This window comes from Schistocerca nitens, chromosome 1 (genome assembly GCF_023898315.1).
Source record: "Schistocerca nitens isolate TAMUIC-IGC-003100 chromosome 1, iqSchNite1.1, whole genome shotgun sequence".
Lineage (NCBI taxonomy): Eukaryota > Metazoa > Arthropoda > Insecta > Orthoptera > Acrididae > Schistocerca > Schistocerca nitens.
The window spans coordinates 148,446,977-148,469,257 of NC_064614.1; the positions used below are offsets into that span (position 1 = coordinate 148,446,977).

The following is a 22,281-nucleotide window of genomic DNA, read 5'->3' on the forward strand; positions in this document are numbered from 1 at the left end:
ACACTGTTCCGACTGCCAAGGTGGCCTAACCAAGCGACACCACAGCACAGCGTTCGAGGAACACGTTAGCACTCACAGACTGCCTTCTTGGGAGAAGCCGTGATTGTCCCCGTGGATAAGCAGCCTTCAGTTGGTATTCTGTCCGCAGCTCGTGGTCTTGCGGTAGCGTTCTCGCTTCCCGCGCACGAGGTCCCGGGTTCGAATCCCGGCGGGATCAGGGATTTTCTCTGCCTCGTGATGATTGGGTGTTGTGTGTTCTTCATCATCATTTCATCATCAGTGACTCGCAAGTCGCCGAAGTGGCGTCGACTAAAAGAAAAAAAAAAAAAAAAAGACTTGCAATACAGCGACCGAACTTCCCCGCATGGGGCCTCCCAGCCAACAATGCCATAAGGTCATTTCATTTAGTTGGATTTCTATCAGTTGCGATTCAGATGTCCGTGGCGCGCTGTTGTGTGTGGCTCGTAATACTGAAACAGTAGCTACGGCGCTACTATTGACATAAAATGCTCTAACTATGGACGTCATATCGTGTTGATGTAGTGCTCTATGGTGCAGCCTCACTTTCCCAAGTGTGAACTTTTCCTCGTGTGAAGTCTGTTTCACCGGAGACGCAATACTAAATAGTCGTAACAGTCACGAATGGGTCTACATCTGTGAAGAGCCATCAACACAGACTTCCAGTGTGTTTGTTCAGTACCTGGTTAAGAGGCCAGTATTTGTTTCCTTTCTATCTAACTGCACCAGTGTTCGCTTTGTTTCTGAGAGCCCTGCCCCCCCCTTTGTTGGCAGATAGCCGACTTGATGTTCCTGGATGGATATGCTTGCAACAAGGTGAAGCCCCGTCTCACACTGTACTACGTTATTCGTAAGTACCTCTGATGAATCATAAGTAACCACATGACTACAAGGAAATGGACACGTGTCAGTGGAGAGAGCATCCCTCTCAGGTTGTAGCTCACATTACAGGTGCTCAGTGTGGGCTCGGCCTGTGACGCAGCTAACGTCAACGCGTGTGTGCACTTCTTTGAAGATACCGCTGCTGCTTACAAGGCAACCTCCCCATCGCACCCCCCTCAGATTTAGTTATAAGTTGGCACAGTGGATAGGCCTTGAAAAACTGAACACAGATCAATCGAGAAAACAGGAAGAAGTATTGTGGAACTATGAAAAAATAAGCAAAATATACAAACTGAGTAGTCCATGCGCAACATAAGCAACATCAAGGAGGAGGTGAGCTGAGGAGCGCCGTGGTCCCGTGGTTAGCGTGAGCAGCTGCGGAAGGAGAGGTCCTTGGTTCAAGTCTACCTTCGAGTGAAAAGTTTACTTTCTTTATTTTCGCAAAGTTATTATCTGTCCGTTCGTTCATAGACGTCTCTGTTCACTGTAATAAGTTTAGTGTCTGTATTTTGCGACTGCACCGCAAAACCGTGCGATTAGTAGACGAAACGACGTGCCTCTCCAATGGCAACCGAAAACATTTGATCGCAAGGTCATAGGTCAATCGATTCCTCCAGAGGAAAACACGTCTGATATACTCGATACGACACTGGTGACGGCATGTGCGTCACAGGAATATATTCTCGACCCACCTAACTTGTACACTTGGCGAATGGGTATAAAGGTTCTTCTACCTTGCCCGATTTAGGTTTTCTTGTGGATGTGATAATCACTCCCAAAAAAGTGATTGCATCGGACAGAAGAACGGACAGATAATAATTGTCTGAAAATAAAAAATTAAAATTTTCTCTCGAGGGAAGACTTGAACCAAGGACCTCTCGTTCCGCAGCTGCTCACCCTAACCACGGGACCACGGCGCTACTCAGCTCACACAATCCTTGATGTTGCCTATGTTACGCATGGACTACGCAGTTTGTATATTTTGCTTATTTTTTTTCATACTTCTGCACAACTTCTTCCTGTTTTCCCGATTGATCTGTGTTCAGTTTTTCAAGGCCTATCCACTGTGCCAACTTATAACTAAATCTGAGGGGGGTGCGATGGGGAGGTTCCCTTGTTAGAAGCTGCAGCCGCTTGGGAAGGCACTATGACAGCGGCCCGCTTTGTAGATCTGTTCATTCGGTTGCCTACTCGCAGGCGGGAGCTAATTCGCTGCTACAAAACGGAGCAGGTGATTTGTGCCCATTTTCTGACACTCCCGTGGCCCTATTGCAATGATGTCACGGCGAGAACTACAAGTCGAGGCCTGGAGAAATACTCTGGCCACTGGCATGTGTCTTTTTCTGTATGTCTCACAGTTCTCTCGTAACTGTCTCCTCAAACTCCTAAAGTATATGGAAATACCCCTGGGCATTTAAATCGTCATAACAAACCCTCTGACATCGACTGCTGGGTAAAGGCGTCCTCCAGACTTTTCCACTGCATCTTTGCCAGCATCTATCAGATAATCTTCTCCTGTCTTCTGAAATTCAACAAAGAACTTTCGTAGGGCAGGTGCGATCCATTCGCTTTGATATATCTCCCACCCACCTTCATTTCCTTTTCGTTACAGTCTTAAATACATCGCAATCGCTACGGTCGCAGGTTCTAATCCTGCCTCGGGCATGGATGTGTGTGATGTCCTTAGGTTAGTTAGGTTTAAGTAGTTCTAAGTTCTAGGGGACTGATGACCTTAGACGTTAAGTCCCATAGTGCTCAGAGCTATTTGAACCATTTGAACATCGCCATCTCCAGCCTGTTCGCTGGTATACTCGTTTTCGGTCTCTCCCAGACGTTGTCAATATACCGGAGCTGGTCAAAGTTACGTAAATGGAACGAGAAATGCTTGCTCAGAGATAAAAGCAGGTACTGGCCAAGCCTGCAGGGTGGGCCGTTTTATTTGATCAGGAACTGCGCCACTGCAGTGCCCTGAAAGCGTTGCAGGGTTCAACGCGTTTTTTTATTTTTTATTTTACACGTCTAGTTCCGTAGGACCAAACTGGGGAGCAAATCTGCAAGGTTATTGAACTTGCCAGTACATGAAATTACAACATAAAAGTAGTAACAGATAAAATAAAATGTTTATGAACCAAAAAAAGACAAGCGATAAGTTTATGTAAACACAATCAACAATATAATACAGGATCAGATTAATTTTTCTGTAATGTGTGTAGCTGTCAGTGCGTCATGTCGGAGCTACGGTTGGAATGAGGTGTGATGTGGGTATATTATTTCATACTCGCATGGCGTCCGTAACCGAGGCAGCCGAAGTGTTTGGGAGTTTCAAGAGGCACCGCATCGTACATTTGTAATGCGTACAAGGAAACTTGAAAAACGTAATCCGCTAAGTCAGAAAGCGGACGAAGGTCTGTGTTGAGTGATGGTGACGGACTGACGTCCATTCAAGATGATTGTGTGTGTGACAGCTACACAAGTCAGTGCAGAGCTGGATGTCCCACTTGCGAACCCTGTCAGCACCAAAGCAGCACGAATGGGGCTCCATAAGCAGGGAACTTCAGGGCTAGCTATAATTCCAAAACCACTCACAAACGATTCAAATCCCCGTAACAGCAAAACGTTATTTTTAAGTTTGATAAGTCTTACGAGGCGTGTTTTTTTAAGTAAGTACCATTTTGAAACTAAAAAAGACCTGCTAAGATATCTCAATAATTTTACTTTTACATCAAAGCCTGTGCCTTAATCTACAAACTGACGCCATTACAGTCTGATTGTTCCTTGTATACGTTGTGTACTGAGTGTTGCTTCCGATAACCGTGAGTCCCACCGACTGTGGAGTACGGGCTGTTATAAGATTTCTTAGTGCTAAAGGCCTGAAAGCGATCGATATTCATCGCGAGATCTGTGTAGTTTACGAGAAAACATTATGAGTGATGGAATGGTAAGTAAGTGGGTGAGAGCATTTAAAGATGGCCGCGCAAATGTGCATGATGAACAACGGAGTGGGCGTCCTTCGGTCGTTAATGAAAGTTTGGTGCAGGAATTGGACAATAAGGTGGGAGAAAACAGACGCTTTACGATTTCCTCCAAGCGGAAAGACTTTCCTAATGTTTCTCGTAGTGTTTTGTATGGCATTGTGACCGAGCACTTGAATTACCGAAAATTGTGCGCACGTTGGGTACGGAAAATGTTGACAGATGTGCACAAAACCAAACGTTTAGACAGTGAATTGACTTTCCTTGAGCGTTACCGCAACGACGGTGATGATATCTTAAGCCAAACTGTCACGGGCGATGAAACATGGGTAGCCTACATCACACCAGAATCAAAGCAACAGTCCATGGAAGTTGAGCAAGGGCATCGTTTCGCTGCAAGACAATGCCCGTCCGCATGTGGCGAATCAGACCGAAGATCTCAGCACATCTTTTCGATGGGAAACTCTAGATCATCCTCCGTACAGCCCCGATCTTGCGCCCAGTGACTACCATCTATTCCTGCACTTGAAGAAACACCTGGACAGTCAGCGTCTTCAAGACGATGACGAAATCAAAACCGTGGTGATGCAGTGGTTAACAAGTCAGGCGGAAGACTTCTAGGAGGAGGGTATTCAAAAATTGGTACAACGCTATGATGCCCGGCCGGTGTGGCCGAGCGGTTCTAGGCGCTACAGTCTGGAACCACGCGACCGCTACGGTCGCAGGTTCGAATCCTGCCTCGGGCATGGATGTGTGTGATGTCATTAGGTTAGTTAGGTTTAAGTAGTTCTAAGTTCTAGGGGACTGATGACCTTAGAAGTTAAGTCCCATAGCCATTTGAACCATTTGAACAACGCTATGACAAGTGTCTCAATATTGACGGAAATTATGTAGAAAAGTACAGGGTTAGTACAAATGACTGAAGCGATTTCACAGCTCTACAATAACTTTATTATTTGAGATATTTTCACAATGCTTTGCACACACATAGAAAAACTCAAAGTTTTTTTAGGCATTCACAAATGTTCGATATGTGCCCCTTTAGTGATTCGGCAGACATCAAGCCGATAATCAAGTTCCTCCCACACTCGGCGCAGCATGTCCCCAGCAATGAGTTCGAAAGCATCGTTGATGCGAGCTCGCAGTTCTGGCACGTTTCTTGGTAGAGGAGGTTTAAACACTGAATCTTTCACATAACCCCACAGAAAGAAATCGCATAGGGTTAAGTCGGGAGAACGTAGAGGCTATGACATGAATTGCTGATCATGACCCCCACCACGACCGATCCATCGGTTTTCCAATCTCCTGTTTAAGAAATGCCGAACATCATGATGGAAGTGCGGTGGAGCACCATCCTGTTGAAAGATGAAGTCGGCGCTGTCGGTCTCCAGTTGTGGCATGAGCCAATTTTCCAGCATGTCCAGATACACGTGTCCTGTAACGTTTTTTTCGCAGAAGAAAAAGGGGCCGTAAACTTTAAACCGTGAGATTGCACAAAACACGTTAACTTTTGGTGAATTGCGAATTTGCTGCACGAATGCGTGAGGATTCTCTACCGCCCAGATTCGGACATTGTGTCTGTTCACTTCCCCATTAAGAAAAAATGTTGCTTCATCACTGAAAACAAGTTTCGCACTGAACGCATCCTCTTCCATGAGCTGTTGCAACCGCGCCGAAAATTCAAAGCGTTTGACTTTGTCATCGGGTGTCAGGACTTGTAGCAATTGTAAACGGTAAGGCTTCTGCTTTAGCCTTTTCCGTAAGATTTTCCAAACCGTCGGCTGTGGTACGTTTAGCTCCCTGCTTGCTTTATTCGTCGACTTCCGCGGGCTACGCGTGAAACTTGCCCGCACGCGTTCAACCGTTTCTTCGCTCACTGCAGGCCGACCCGTTGATTTCCTCTTACAGAGGCATCCAGAAGCTTTAAACTGCGCATACCATCGCCGAATGGAGTTAGCAGTTACTGGATCTTTGTTGAACTTCGTCCTGAAGTGTCGTTGCACTGTTATGACTGACTGATGTGAGTGCATTTCAAGCACGACATACGCTTTCTCGGCTCCTGTCGCCATTTTGTCTCACTGCTCTCTCGAGCGCTCTGGCGGCAGAAACCTGAAGTGCGGCTTCAGCCGAACAAAACTTTGAGTTTTTCTACGTATCTGTAGTGTGTCGTGACCGTATGTCAATGAATGGAGCTACAGTGAATTTATGAAATCGCTTCAATCATTTGTAATAGCCCTGTAATTTAAGGTACAGGCTTTCATGTAAAAATAAAATTATTGAGATACCTTAGCACGTCTTTTTTAAATTTCAAAACGGTACTTACTTAAAAAACACGCCTCGTGTGTCACACTGTTTCCAGTTAGTGGCTGAGTTCACGTCCCAGGAGTGAAATACGGCAGGGTTACCGTGATGATTTTGGAAGCGCTGTCGTGATATTCCATGACCCGATGGTTAGCATGCAAGGTTGCATTACTGCCAAGGATTATGTGACCATTTTCGCTGACCAGGTCGATCGCATGTTCCACTGTTAGTTCCGCAATGGTGCTGCTGTGCTGTAAGACGACAGGGCCCCTCTTCACGCAACTCACATCGTCCTAGACTGGTTTTGTGAACACAAGGATGAATTGTAGCGTCGGCCGTGGCCGCCACAGTCACCAGGTGTCAATATTATTGAGCGTTTGCGGTCTACATCGGACAGAAGGCTGCTTGGTCCGTATCATTGTTACCTCAACCTGCCATTGTTACGAGGGTAAGTCAATTATTATCCGCAAAATAGTTATAAAAGTTTATTGTAATCGAATAGGAAGCTTACAAGAACATCATTTTTCGACATAGTCTCCTTGCGTTACAACGCGCTTGGTCCATTGTTGTACAAGCTTGCTGATGCCCCCATAAAAGAAGGTTCTCGGTTGAGATGCGAGCCAGAATGCACCCCTTCTTTCACTGATTCGTCCGAGACAAATCGACGGCCCCTTAATGCCTGTTTGAGTGGACCAAACAAGTGACAGTCAGAGGGGACAATATCGGGGCTATATGATCCAGTACTTCAAATTTAAGTTTCTGGAGCGTTTCACAAGTGTGGACAGCAGTATGCGGACGGGCATTGTCGTGCAACAACACACCACCTTTTGACAGCAGTCCTCGGCGTTTGCTTCGCATTACAGCCTTTAGCTTGGCAGTAAGCATCTCTCCGTAACGTACACTGTTTATTGTTGTGCCCCTTTCCCCATAATGTTCCAGTAACGGATCTTGTGCATCCCAAAAAACCGTAAGCATCAGTTTTCCTGCGGACGGTTGGGTCTTGAACTTTTTCTTGGACGGCGAATTTGGATGTTTCCATTCCATATTCTGCCGTTTACTCTCCGGCTCGTAATGATGGATCCACGTTTCGTCACCAGTAATGATCCTGTCTAAGAAGTTGTCCCCTTCGTTACCATAGATACCCAAATGATTTTTGCAGATGTCCAAGCGCGTTTGTTTATGCAACTGTGTGAGTTTTTTTTGGGACCCATCTTCCACAAACCTTATGAAACCCAAGTCTGTTGTGGATGATTTCGTAGGCCGAAAAATGCTTCAAATGGCTCTAAACACTATGGGACTTAACATCTGAGGTCATCAGTCCCCTATACTTAGAACTACTTAAACCTAACTAACCTAAGAACATCACACACATCCATGCCCGAGGCAAGATTCCAACCTGCAACCGTAGCAGCAGCGCGGTTCCGGAATGAAGCGCCTAGAACCGCTCGGCCACAGCGGCCGGCTCGTAGGCAGAACCGTGACTAATTTGCAGTCAACAGTTAATCGTCTGTCTAACAGAATCATTTCACGTGAACGCTCAATGGTTTCTATTTGTGGCGGTAAACGGCCGTCCGGCTCCTTCGTCGTGCGTAACACTTGTGCAACCACTTGGGAATTTTTCAATCCATTCGTAGACACTCCGTAGTAGCAAAACGCTGTTCCCGTACTGTACCGAAAGTCTTCGATGAATTTCGGCCCCTGATACACCTTCCGACAACAAAAAAACGGATCACTGAACGTTGCTCTTCTTCGGTGCAAGTAGACAACGGAGCAGCCATGATTAACAGCACAGCAGCGATAACGAAACTAACCTAGCAGCTTGAAAATTGCAAAGATATAACAACAAATAAACAAAGCATGCGTTATTAACGTAAAACGACAGTACTACCAAAATAAACAAAAATATAACTAAATCGCGGATAATAATTGACTTACTCTCGTGAGATTCCCTTCAAAACCAAACAGCACCTGTAGTTATCTTCAACTTTTGTAGTCCTGTCTTCCTCAGTTGCGTGTAATATTACGGTATATTGATAATTTTTACTTATGGACCGTCTGACAGCAACTGAATAAAACACAATTTTAGTGCCATACGCGTTTCGCCTTTATTTTCTGCAAGGCATCATCAGTGGCCTGGAATATGTACATATGCTGTCAGACGGTCCATAAGTAAAAATTACCAATATACCGTAATATTACACGCAACTGAGGAAGACAGGACTACAAAAGTTGAAGATGTCAATACAGCTATGTCAAGCATTCCCTGTCAACGTGTACAACAGGTTCAAGAAAATACATCTGAGACTCCATAAGACGATACAGCATATAAAATTCAACAAAACATGCAAAAAGAACGATTTAATTCCAAGTTACATTAATGTAAAGGTTAAAAACAGTTCTACAGTGACACAAAAGTCGAAATCATTTGCAGAACGATATTGGTTACTACATGAAATTAAGATGCTCTATTCGAAAAAACAGCACCTAAACATGATGCTCTATGAGACTCATCTAGAATTGGCAAAAAACGTAGGAAACGCCGCAGTTTTCATGGCACTAGTAGAAAAAACTGAGCACAACACATACACAGCAATGAAACATTTACAAAACAAACATAAACACAAGATAATGAAACTAACAGTAAAAAAGACGCAAAAATACATTTACATTTTAAATGTGAAACCACATGAACACCAACACACATTCCATCCACGCTTAGTTAACCTAACAGAGACAGAACTACACGAAAACGGAAAAATGCTCTTGGAAAAAGGTTTGAAACAGTGCACCAATAGCAAAGTGAACAATCAATACATAGAAAATCTCATAGTAGAAACCGAACACATCCTTACCCGTGAAGAACAACAAAATAATTGTGAAATAAACATAGGACTGACAAGAGAACTAGTAAAAGAAGAAATAAAAGGCATAATAAAACAAACACAGCAGACACACAATAAGAACAACCAAACAGAAGCAGCTACTATGAAAAGGTTAAAACAAAAGTTAACAAACAATAACGTATTAATAACAAGAGCAGACAAGGGAAATGTAACAGTACTCATGGATAAAGAGCAATACATCACAAAAACCAAGGAATACATAAACACCAACGCCATACAAAAACTGAAGTCAGATCCCAGTACACGATTCCAGGCAAATGTGAAACGAACAGTGAAAAACGTTGAACACACACTCACAGACAAACAGAAATACTTCTTAACACAGAAAAACCCACAAGCACCAACACTCCGCAGTCGACCGAAAGTACATAAAGACGGAATGCCAATGAGACCTGTTATCAACTTCAAGAAAGCCCCAACATACCGCATAGCCAAACACCTCCAAAGGTTAGTTACAAAACACTATAAAGTAGAAAACAACAGGGCAGTGATAAACACAGGAAACCTAATAGAAAACATACAGAACATACAGGTACCACACACAGCATCACTGATTTCATTCAATATAGAAAATATGTATACCTCCATCCCTATCACAGAAACAATAGAAATCATAGAACAAAATCTCTCATCCCACAGCAACCTCACCACAGACGCAATAAAAGAAATAACAGATATGCTTAGACTGACAACTGAACAAAACTACTTTCAGTTTGAGGAAGAATATTATCTACAAACTGATGGACTGCCCATGGGATCCCCAATATCAGGAACACTAGCAAACATTTTCATCAGTCACCTAGAAAATCAGATATTTGATAAGATAACCACAAATGAAAGTTTCAAAATCATGTATTGGTACAGATACGTGGATGACATTATTTGTCTGGTAGATGAGCCAAGTGAAAAAGTAGATGAACTCCATTCAGAAATAAACAAAGCTGATCAGAACATAAAATTCACACTTGAAAAAGAAAAAGAAAATCAAATAAATTTTCTTGACATTACAATTAAAAAAGAAAATGGAAAACATACATTTAACATCTTTAGAAAACCAACAGCCACAGACACAATAATACATTCCACATCCAACCACCCCCACAGCCAGAAACTTGCAGCACTAAGACACATGTTACATAGATAAACAGAATCCCACTCAGCAAGAGAAACTATGAACAAGAAATGAGTACAATCACACAAATAGCTAGGAACAACGGGTATGACACACATGTGGTACACAGGATCAATCAAAAAATAAAAACACAAATACAAAGCAAACACAACATTCCCAGAATACAAATGAACTCACAAGCTGAAAACTTACAAACACACTCAACAAACACACACAATGACAACACCACACAGAAAAGAACCAGATGGTACACCATGACCTACACACATAAACTAACACACAGAGTTGCAAACATCCTAAAGAGACAGGGTTTCAAAATAGCATATAAGCCTGGGCAAACCCTTCAATCACACCTAAGCCAGCCAGCTACCACGAGGGACAAATTCCAACAATCAGGAATATATAAACTTGAATGTCAAAGTTGTGATGCAGTATACATAGGCATGACATGCAGGAATTTTGAAACAAGATATAAAGAACATATCAGATGTTGGAAGTATGAAACAAACCATTCCACATTTGCAGAGCATTTAAAGCACTACAACCATCATCCTACAAACATGGAACAAGAAATAAAAATAATGAGAATAAGCAACCATGACAAACATCTTATACAAATGCAAGAAAACTTCCACATCCAGAAAGCCATAGCAGAATACAAACATGTGATAAATGAACAAACACACATCAGCACAGGCTCCCTACTACACTTAATAAAGGAAATGATAACATAAAACAAACAAAAAAAACTCTTCCCCACACCATCTGGACACACACACGCACACAGCCCCCCCCAAAAAAAATTATATAACACCAAAATACAGACACACACACCCAGCACAAAAAAATATATATCACAGCAAAACACACACACACATACACAGGAAATAAATAAATAAAATAAAATTAAATTAAATTAAATTAATATCACACCAAAAAACACTCACACACACACACACACATACACAAACGCACACACAAATGCATGTACGAACAGACCACAGATACTTCAATAGTTACACTCATAAGTTTGGCAATAATATTCGATCTTTGGCAAAACCATTTGACAGTCGACAACAGAAACCAAAACATTGCATTAAAACAAGCGTTCAGTGCATAGTGCTGTGGAATGTGGAAAAATCAGCAAATTGGCGTTCATAAGAAGAAGAACAACACCAACAATGCAACAGGAGCGTAATATGTAAGAAACTGTCCACGCAACCTGTAAGTACAGTTCAAAACATTACTACTTAATAGGGAATACCAACCATCAGAACTGTTTATAACCTATAGGCACAGTGACAAAAATGTAAATAAAACAGCTAACATATGTACATATTCCAGGCCACTGATGATGCCTGCAGAAAATAAAGGCGAAACGCGTATGGCACTAAAATTGTGTTTTATTCAGTTGCTGTCAGACGGTTCATAAGTAAAAATTATCAATATACCGTAATATAGCACCTGTAGTTATCTACTCCGAGACGACTGGAAACTGCTTTGAATGCCAATGGCGCTTCGTACACCGTATCAGGCACGGTAATGTGTTGTGGAGTTTCCATATCTTTGTCCACCGCTGTACTTCACACTGCCACGCGCAACTAATGTACTATTCCACGCCACTCACGTGAGACACGCTTTGTTGTTGTTGTTGTTGTTGTTGTTGTTGTCCTATTGGTGAAGGTCGGTCTTTCCTGTTCGCAGGGGACCGCCTCCTGGACATCCCCTGCAAAGTGTGCGGCGACCGCAGCTCCGGCAAGCACTACGGCATCTACAGCTGTGACGGTGAGCACCCCAGCCTGCACCTGCTCGTCTTGCTCTCTCATACTGACTATAAAAATAAAAAGGCCTTCCCAAACGCGTAGGCCGGAAATTATCAATTTGTCGGTAAACTCAGTACTTTCACATGTGGAACTAATGGCCGATAATGACTTTTTAGGTTTTGTTCAGAGTGGTGCATGCATTAGAGTGGCGATGGATAGTCCACCGACATGACTGAACTCACAATCAGGCTTCCACGTCACCCGGCCACAGCCGAGGCCTACGAGAAAGACTGGGCGCGACGCGTACGTCACGAACGTAGGCCTGTGCTCGCTCGCTCAAATCAGCAGACAAACTACTTTTCTACACCTGTCAACTCGTAACTAGGCGGGTCCGTACAAACTAAAACTGAATCTTCTGCTGGAATCCGCTATTATGCAATCTTACTGTTATTAGTCCTATAATGATGAGAAGTCCATGGGCCTACTTATAATTTGTTACGGCTGAACTGGCGTAAAATTAAATAAAATAAAATCATACTAAAATGATCAGTTGCATAAGGCACCACTTCCAACATGTAATGACTACTGTTAAGCAGAAGAGACTAAATGCTATTACCAAGCCGTTATACCATTTATATCGAGTATTGATCTTAAATTAAATTTTGCTGTAGTACTTTTAATCATTAAGACTTCATAATAGCAGATTCCAGTGGAATATTCAATTCTCGTTAGTACTTACACGCCCTCCTGCGAGTTAACAGGTTTAGAAACGCATTTTGTCTGCTGAGCTGAGCGAGCGAGCGAGTTCAGGACTACCTTCGTGACGTACGCGCCGCGGCCTGTCTTTCTCGTGGGCCTCGGCCACAGCTCTTGCACACACGTTGTTTATGAGAGTGCTTTCTGTACAGTATTCTTTGAAGTATCCGATAAACGTGCAAATTGATGACTACTTATTAACACGATCCAGAAGCACTCCGCGAATTCTACCGTGCGAATAATTCCTCGGCCAACTGTGTCGCGTGAACAACCCACTTTCTTGTAAGTTTCTACTCACGGCAGTAATTTTTTTTTTTCAGTTACGAGTACGTCTGCCACAAAACTTTTTTCTGTACCTATGTCAGCCTTCTTTGGCTCTACATTCTGCTGCAGAATACATTAAATACATGTCAACCGCTCCTCCTTCCCGCTCCTTTCTCTCTCTAAAACAGTTGTGTGTGTTTCGTCATTCGAGGTCTTTACACTGTGCAAAAAGCAACACCATGAAGAGTCATCAGAGATCAGCCACCACATCCGGACAGAATAAGAAGTTGCAGTACAGTGGTTTCCTTCACCCATTCCTGTAGGCCGAATTGTGTGTCAGGATGTTATCCTACTTAAAATTGTCGCCAAATATTATGTAATTGCCGTAATTAATTATATGAAATGACTGACCTCAAATTTCTTAATTTAATTGGCTATATTAGGAGCAGATTACTTGGCATTTTCTGTAAGCACTCTAACGTATGACCACCTCCCACTGCTTTTTACGATTTTAAGGTTATTTCGAACATTTTTTTACCGATTTTCTCACATTTATCAAGATTGTCAACCAAACACACATACGAAAGTACTAGACTTTAAATGCTTAACAATTATCACAGTGTGATATTTTAACAAATACACTGATATCTCAAGTTTAACAATTAATTACTGTTGTGGTCTTCAGTCCGGAGACTGGTTTGGTGCAGCTCTCCATGTTACTCTATTCTGTGCGAGACTCTTCATCTCCGAATAACCACTGCAACCTACGTCTTCCAGAATCTCCTCATTGTATTCATCTCTTGGTCTCCCACTACTGAATTTACCCCCCCCCCCCCCCCACCCCCCAACACTTCCCTCAAATGCTATATTGGTCAGCCGTTCATGTATCAAAATGTGCCACAAATTTCTTGCCCCCTCAGTTCCATTCAGTATCTCCTCATTAGTTATGTGACCTACTCATCCAATCTTCATCATTCTTCAGTAACACCACATTTTAAACACTTCTGTTCTCTTCTTATCTAAACAGTTTATCGTTCGTGATATACTTCCATATATGGCTACACTCCAGACAAATACTTTCAGAAAAGACTTCCTAACACTTAAATCTGTATTCGATGTTAATAAATTTCTCTTCTTCAGAAATAGTTTTCTTGCCATTACCAGTCTACATTTTATATCCTCTTTTTTTTTCTACCCAAATCGCAAAACTCATCCACTACTTTAAGCGTCTTGTTTCCTAATCTAATTCCCTCAGCAACACCTGATTTAATTCGACTATAAGCCATTATCCTTGTTTGTCTTTTCTTGTTCATCTTGTATCCTCCTTTCAAGACTCTGTCCATTCCGTTCAACTGTTCTTCCAGGTCCTCTGCTGTCTCTAACAGTATTACAATGTCAACGGCAAACTAAAGTTTTTATTTCGTAGCCCTGCACTTTAATTCCTGCTCCTAATTTTTCTTCAGTTTCATTTACTGTTTGTGCAATGTACACATTGAATAACATCGGGAATAAGCTGCAACCCCGCCTCACTCGTTTCTCAACCACTCCTTCCGTTTCGTGCCTTTCGACTCTTACAATTGCCGTCTGGTTTCTATACAAGCTGTAAATCGCCTTTCGCTCCTTGTATTTTACCCCTGCTACCTTCAGAATTTCAAAGACAGTATTCCAGTCAACATTGTCGACAGCTTTCTATAAGTCTACAAATGCTATAAACGTGGATTTGTCTTTCTTTAACCTATCTTCTAAGATAAGTCGTAGGGTAGTATTGTCTCGAGTGTTCCTATGATTCTCCGAAATCATAACCGATCACAACAGCATTTTGGAACCAAGACTTATTAAACTGATAGTTCGGAAATTTTCATACCTGCCAGCAACTGCTTTCTTTGGAATTGGAATTATTACAGCCTTGTTTAAGTCTAAGGGTATTTCGCCTGTCTCATACTTCTTCCACACCAGACGGGAGACTTTCTTGTGGTTGGCTCACTCAAGGCTATCAGTAGTCCTAACGGAATGTTGTCTACTGCCTAAGCTTTATTCTGTCAAATTCTTCTCATAGTATCATAGCTTCCATCTCACCTTCATCTGCATCCGCTGCCCTTTCTATAATATTGCCCTCAAGTACATCTCCCTTGTATAGACACTATATATTCCTTTCACCTTGCAGCTGTCCCTTCTTTCCTTAGGACTGGTTTCCCATTCATACAGATGCTTGGTTTTTTATCCAAAGGCCTTTTTGACTTTCCTGTAGGCAGTATCTATCTTTCCCCTAGTGAAATATGCTTCTAAACCCTTACATTTGTCCTCTGGCCTTTCCTGCTTAGCCATTTTGCACTTCTTGTCAACGTCATTTTTTAAACTTTTATATTCCCTTCCTCCTACTTCACTTTCTGAATTTTTATATTTTCTCCATTCATCAAAGAAATTCAATATCTCTTTGTTATTCAAGGATATCTGCTAGACCTTGTCTATTTACCTACTTGTCCTCTGCTGCCTTCATTATTTCATTTCTTGAAGCTACCCATTCTCCTTCTACTGTATTTCTTTCCCTTGTTCTAGTCAACCGTCGCCTAATTCTCTCTCTGAAACTCTCAGCAACCTGTGGTTGATTCAACTTATCCAGGTCCCATCTCATTATTTTCCTATCGTTTTCCAATTTATTCAGTTTTAATCTACGGTTCATAACCAATCTACGGTTCAGTCAGAGTCCACATCTGCCCCAGGAAATGTCTTACAATTTAAAATCAGGTTCCTAAATCTCTTTCTTACCATATATAATCAAGCTGATACTTTCTATTGTCTCCAGGTCATTTCCAAGTATACAATCTTCTTTTATGATTCTTAAACGAAGTATTAGCGATTATTTAATTATCCTCTGTGCGAAACTGTATTAGGCGTGTTCTTCTTGCATTCCTTTCTCCCAGTCCATATTGACCTACAATTTTTCCTTCTCTTCCTTTTACTGCTATCTAATTTCAGTCGCCAATGACTCTCAAATTTTGGTCTCCCTTGAAAGGAGTATACTGGGGCACATTTGTATGAGACCGCAGACCCAGAGATACTGCTTCTGGTCTGAGACTGTAGTGTTGAAGTAAGACAGCGCTTGGCGCTCAGTTGTAGGCAGCTGTCTGTGAGCGAAAGAGGATAGTCTGGGCGGTTTTGTGGTGTGCTGTGTGAAGCCACCAAGTATTAGATTAATGTAGGTGTGTCAATATTGTTGAACTTGGAAGCGGAAGTCTTCATGCAAGCAAGGTAAACATGTTAAATGATTATGATTTCTGTTTTTGCCAGCACGTTAGTATAGATGAGTTGGCTGATAACCTGTAATTGTTCAGTGACCCCAGAATGTACGTAAACTGTTTTGATAAGAAGGTTAGTTAGATATTTCACTTTGGAATGTGTCTAAGATTTGTTAACAGAGCTACATTTAGTTTAATGATTTGCATTTATGTCGGTCGTGTTTCCCTCACACACAGCGCTCCCTTACTCCAACACTACAATCTCAGAACAGAAGCAGTATCTCTGGGTCTGCGGTCTTATACAAATATGCCCCAGTATACTCATTTTACACTTAAGTATCTGAATAATTTCTTTGATCTCGTCATATATTTCTTCGATCTCTTCATTATCTGCGGAGTTAGTTGACATATAAACTTGTACTACTGTGTTGTTTGTGGGCTTCGTGTCTATTTTGGCTACAGTAATGCGTTCACTGTCCTGTTAGTGGTGTCTTTCCCGCATTTCTCTTTTCTTATTCATTATTAAACCTACTGTTGCATTACCCGTATTTGATTTTGTCTTTATAACCCTGTATTCGCCTGACCAGAAGTCCTGTATTCACCTGACCGAACTTCATTAATTCCCACTATATCTGACTTCAACCTATCCATTTCCATTTTTAAATTTTCTAACCTACCTGCCCGATTAAGGGATCTGACATTCCACGCTCCGATCTGTAAAATGCCCAGTTTTGTTTCTCCTGTTGACGACATCTCGTGAGTAGTCCTCACCCGGAGATTCGAAGGGGACTATTTTATCTCCGGAGTATTTTACCCCCAGAGTCCGCCATCATCATTTAACCATACAGTAAAGCTGAATGCCCTCGCGAAAAATTACGACTGTAGTTTCCCCTTGCTTTCAGCCGTTCGCACTACCAGCGCAGCAAGGCCGTTTTGATTGATGTCACAAGATCAGATCATTCAATCATCTAGACCGTTGTTCCGGAATATACGGAAAGGGCTGATGACGCTCTTCAGGAACCGCACGTTTGTCTGATGTCTCAACAGATACCCTCCGTTGTGGTTGTACCTACGGTAGGGCTATCTGTATCGTTGAGGCACGCAAGGTGCTCATGGTTCCTTGTGTAGCACTTCTATATATTTCTTCCACGTTTGAGCTTTCCCTTTTCTGTTTAGTACTGACGTGCAATAGCTTAGCACTGGCTTGAGATCAGGCTATTGATATTGACTGAGTTGCATTTCATTTCTCCAATGGTCACTTTAATTTCAGCCGGCCGTTGTGGCCAAGCGGTTCTAGGCGCTTCATTCCGGAACTGCGCGACCGCTACGGTCGCAGGTTCGAATCCTGCCTCGGGCATGGATGTGTGTGATGTCCTTATGTTAGTTAGGTGTAAGTAGTTCTAAGTTCTAGGCGACTGATGACCTCAGGTGTTAAGTCCCATAGTGCTCAGAGCCATTTCAACCACTTGAACTTTAATTTTCCTGTAGATCACATCTACCTTTCCCCTAGTTACGTATTCTTCTACGTACTTGCATTTCTCGTTTAGTTATTCCTTCTTTGCCATTTTGCATTTGCCATCAATCTCATTTTTAGACGTCTGTTTTCCCTTTTGCCTGCTTCATTTTCTACATTTTTACATTTGCCCCTTTCGTCAATTATATTTAACATCTCGTACGTTACCCAAGAATTTTCACGGGCTTTGTCTTTTTACCTGTTTCATCCATTGCTGCCTTCATTATTTTCTCTGTCTAAGCCATCCATTCATCCTCTACTGTCTTCCCTTTCTGACTGTTTCGTCATTTTTTTTCTAATGCTGCTTCTGCAATTTTTAACAACCTCTCGTTCTTTCAATTTATCCTGATCTCTCCATCTTAATTTTCTACTTGTTTGCGATTTCTCGAGCATATGACTCGCCGCCTTGGGAAACAGCATGACTACTGCGCCCAGATATATGGCGTTATGCTGGTGCTTCTAGCCAAAACTGGCGACCATAGTCTAAAGTAATTTTCTTTTTTCAGAAAATTTAGTGCTGCTAAATATTCCGTGCACTTTGTATATCTTTTCTGGGTGTATTCTGCAGAAAACTGACAGACTATTGCGACAAAATCCATCTATGCTGCCGGGAAAAAATGAAACGTCGTCAACAACAAGATCGTTTTATTAATAAGTAATGTGATAGACAGGAAATCCAGTATGAATATGACAACAATTTCATACCAAATGAAACGCACACGTCACAGCAAATGGGGCCCCAACAGTTGCATCCATACATTGTATATCCACCCCTCTGGCTGCAACGTAGACGTGTATTCTTACATGCAAACTACCATAAAGATGCCGAATGGCATCCTGCGATAGACTGTCTCAAGCACCTTATACCTTTTATTACTATTTGATAATAGTTTCTGCAGGTTTTGGAGAACAAGTAAGTTCCCGCTTCACCCTACTGAGTAAGTGTTGGACTGGGGAGAGATCACGTGATCTTGCTGGTCAGGATAGTTGTTGTGCGCCACGAAGAGCAAGTTGCGTAACAACGTCCGTATGTGGATGTGCACCGTCCTGCTAGAAAAGCACTTCACCTTCCTGTCGAAGAAATGGCAGTAGCGCGGGGATAACAACCTGCGTTACGTATCGGGCACTAGTTACCTTACAGAAGAGATGTATCTCTTCTGCATCTCATATCGTTGTTTTGAAAGGCGTAAGTAGAGTATAAGAAGAAGAATAGTGATCAGTTTTCTGATCTGCCTCTCAAATATGGCTCAGACTAGAATTTTGCTATAATGCACCAGAATTATCACCGGTTTCTGCACTACTCTTGAAATACTTCATCTTGTTCTTCTCCAGAAATCTGGAGCATGCCGTGTAATCGGCCCAAATGAGCGTAGAATCGGAAATTATTTCCTTTCACATTCTAATGCGCTTAATGCCCGCCCGCCGTGCTGTAGCTGGGCACGAAGTGTGGGGCTCTTTGGCCGGCATGCGTAGGCAGCCACAGTTAGACATCCAGTTTAGATGGGCATCACTGGTATACATCGAAATGCCTAAGTGGTAGCAGCAACCGTGTGTAAGTATAGAAGCTGCCAGTCTTTTATCTCGTGGAAAATACCAGAATGGTGAGATGTTGTAGATATACAGCCACCACTAAGTCACGAGGAAGGTGCAGACGTGTTCTGCAGCGGGCGGGCAGCCTCAGCAGTACGCCGTGTGTTGTGCTGCGCAGGCTGCTCGGGCTTCTTCAAGCGGTCGATCCACCGGAACCGCGTCTACACGTGCAAGGCGGCGGGCGAGCTGAAGGGCCGCTGCCCCATCGACAAGACGCACCGCAACCAGTGCCGGGCCTGCCGCCTCAACAAGTGCTTCCAGGCCGCCATGAACAAGGATGGTAAGTCGCCTGCCGCCTCAACATGTGCTTCCAGGCCGCGTTGAACAAGGATGGTAAGTCGCCTGCCGCCTCAACAAGTGCTTCCAGGCCGCCATGAACAACGATGGTAAGTCGCCTGCCGCTTCAACATGTGCTTCCAGGCCGCCTTGAACAAGGATGGTAAGTCGCCTACCGCCTCAACAAGTGCTTCCAGGCCGCCATGAACAAGGATGGTAAGTCGCCTGCCGCCTCAACATGTGCTTCCAGGCCGCCATGAACAAGGACGGTAAGTCGCCTGCCACCTCAACAAGTGCTTCCAGCCCGCCATGAACAAGGACGGTAAGTTGCCTGCCGCCTCAACAAGTGCTTCCAGCCCGCCATGAACAAGGATGGTAAGTCACCTGCCGCCTCAACAAGTGCTTCCAGCCCGCCTTGAACAAGGATGGTAAGTCGCCTGCCACCTCAACAAGTACTTCCAGGCCACCATGAACAAGGATGGTAAGTCGTCTGCCGTCTCAGTAAGTGGTTTCAAGTAGCCATGAACAACAATGGTAAGTCGCCTTCTACCTCAACAAGGCCTCTGGCCGTCATGAACGAGAACAACAAGTCGCCTATCGCCTCAACAAGTGCTTCCAGGCCGCCATGGACAAGGACAGTGAGTCGCCTGCGGCCTCAACAACTGCTCCCGCTATACCATGAACAAGGACAGTGAGTCGCTGCCACCTCAACAAGTGCTTCTGGCTGCCATGAGCAAATACGGTAAGTCGCTTTCCCCATCAGCAAGTGCTTCCAGGCCAGCATGAAAAAGGACAGTAAGTCGTCTGTCACCTCAGCAACTGCTTCTGGCTGCCATGAGCAACGCTGGTAAGTCACCTGCCGCCTCTACAAGTGCTTCCAGGCTGCCATTAACAAGGATGGTAAATCGCCTACCACTGTAACAAGTGCTTCCTGGCCGCCATGAACAAGGACGGTGAGTCGGTCACAATCCCACTTTCCGAGCACTGAGATGGACGCACTGATACCAGCTCGTGATCCCTGGTTTATTGTTTCTCACGTTATAAAACAACGGTAACCGTCGACCTAAAATTAAATAGCGAAAATGGTCATGGCAAACTAATCTCGTGAACTTGTAACGTTCTTTACACAATTTTATGTGTGTTTGTCTGCCAATGAATATGAAATGCGTAATTTTTGTGTTATTCAAATTTACTGTGTGATGTGTCGTTGAGCAAATAACTTCATCTGCAAAACCAATACGTAATGCCCATAATTAAATCGATCCCTCTTAAATTTACCCAGTCTCGTGAGTACCGAGTTTTATGGCCCCGTACAATAAACTGACAAAACTACCTGCGCAAATAAACAATGAAATAAATTTTCCTTATCTCTAGAGTCGCAACGCATGTAATCTTGGTATTCTGTTCTCTCCACAGTAGGTATACAAAATATTCAATCTTGGCGCTGCGAAGTGCAATGCCGGCCGTAAAACACCTTCATACCAATAATATCAGTAGATTATCTGATAAATGGATAATCTTGCAAATGTGCAGTAAAAATACTGGATATTGGCTCAGCGCCGTGCAATGCTGGCCGCATTCAAACTGTCACAAAAATTAATACTTTTCTAATTCTGGCACATTAATACTTTTTATTATGATTTTAAAACGATTTCTTTTAGAAAAATATTCATTGGATTTAAATAAACATGACTTGGAAGAGGATGAGGTACTGTGTGTGTGTGTGTGTGTGAAATCTTATGGGACCTAACTGCTAAGGTCATCATTCCCTAAGCTTACACATTACTTAACCTAAATTATCCTAAGGACAAACACACACACCCATGCCCGAGGGAGGACTCGAACCTCCGCCGGGACGGATGAGGTACTGATAAGGGGATTTGCTAAGACCAAATGCTTCAGTTTGAAAATTGTATTCAAAATAAAGTTTCTCCTTCACAAAATCTGATATGAAACATTATACATTAACTTCAAAATCAGTGGACGTCTCAACTTACTGTCGTAATTATAAAACACTTGGATTGTTACATGAGAAAAAGTCTGACATCGTTTGAAAAAATAGATTCCAAAATTTAACTTCTCTGTATCAGGATTATAAAACACACAAAATATTTCAAATAGGATATACCTAATCAACCTACACATTAAATATGATGGAAAATACCTGGTTCCTATCCACATTCCCGTTGCTGCATACTTAAAACTAAATATGCAAAATTTCATTACCTTACAAATTTCTTCCCGTTGCTTTCGCTTTGAGATACAATATAAATTCATTACTCTTCTCTAATTTCCATACACAATGATCAAATTTTGTTAACGATCAGTATCAGTTCAAATCTTGATAACCTTATAGCCTTACAAATTAATAATACACACTTCACACTTTTATAGAAATAACTACGAGCTAGCATTTACTGGCTCCCTGTAAGCACAAACAATATCATTCATCACTTCATTTTATAAAAGCTGTATTATGCTGCGTCCATAGAACAACAACTACATTCTCACAGCTAGCCAGCAGCTTTAAGTCTTATTTCTACCTATGACATATTGCAACGTCGACTGCTACTGCGCTCCGCGCGCTCCTACTTACAATCGATTCTGCCACTCAGACAACATCTTTGGTTCAGTGGTGTCAAAGACACAATCTCTTCTACATATGACAATCGTTT

General features: G+C 42.7%; 1 protein-coding gene across 1 annotated transcript in view; it reads left to right on the forward strand.

Annotated features, from left to right (window-relative positions):
• The first annotated feature begins 804 nt into the window (after positions 1 to 804).
• The window catches only part of LOC126225908 (protein dissatisfaction), a 182,454-nt gene continuing 160,977 nt past the window's right edge, over positions 805 to 22,281 (forward strand). Inside the window, exons 1-3 of the mRNA XM_049942222.1 lie at positions 805 to 868; positions 11,913 to 11,993; positions 19,449 to 19,610. Coding sequence (XP_049798179.1) covers positions 805 to 868; positions 11,913 to 11,993; positions 19,449 to 19,610 — 307 coding nt within the window. The remainder of the gene's footprint in view (positions 869 to 11,912; positions 11,994 to 19,448; positions 19,611 to 22,281) is intronic.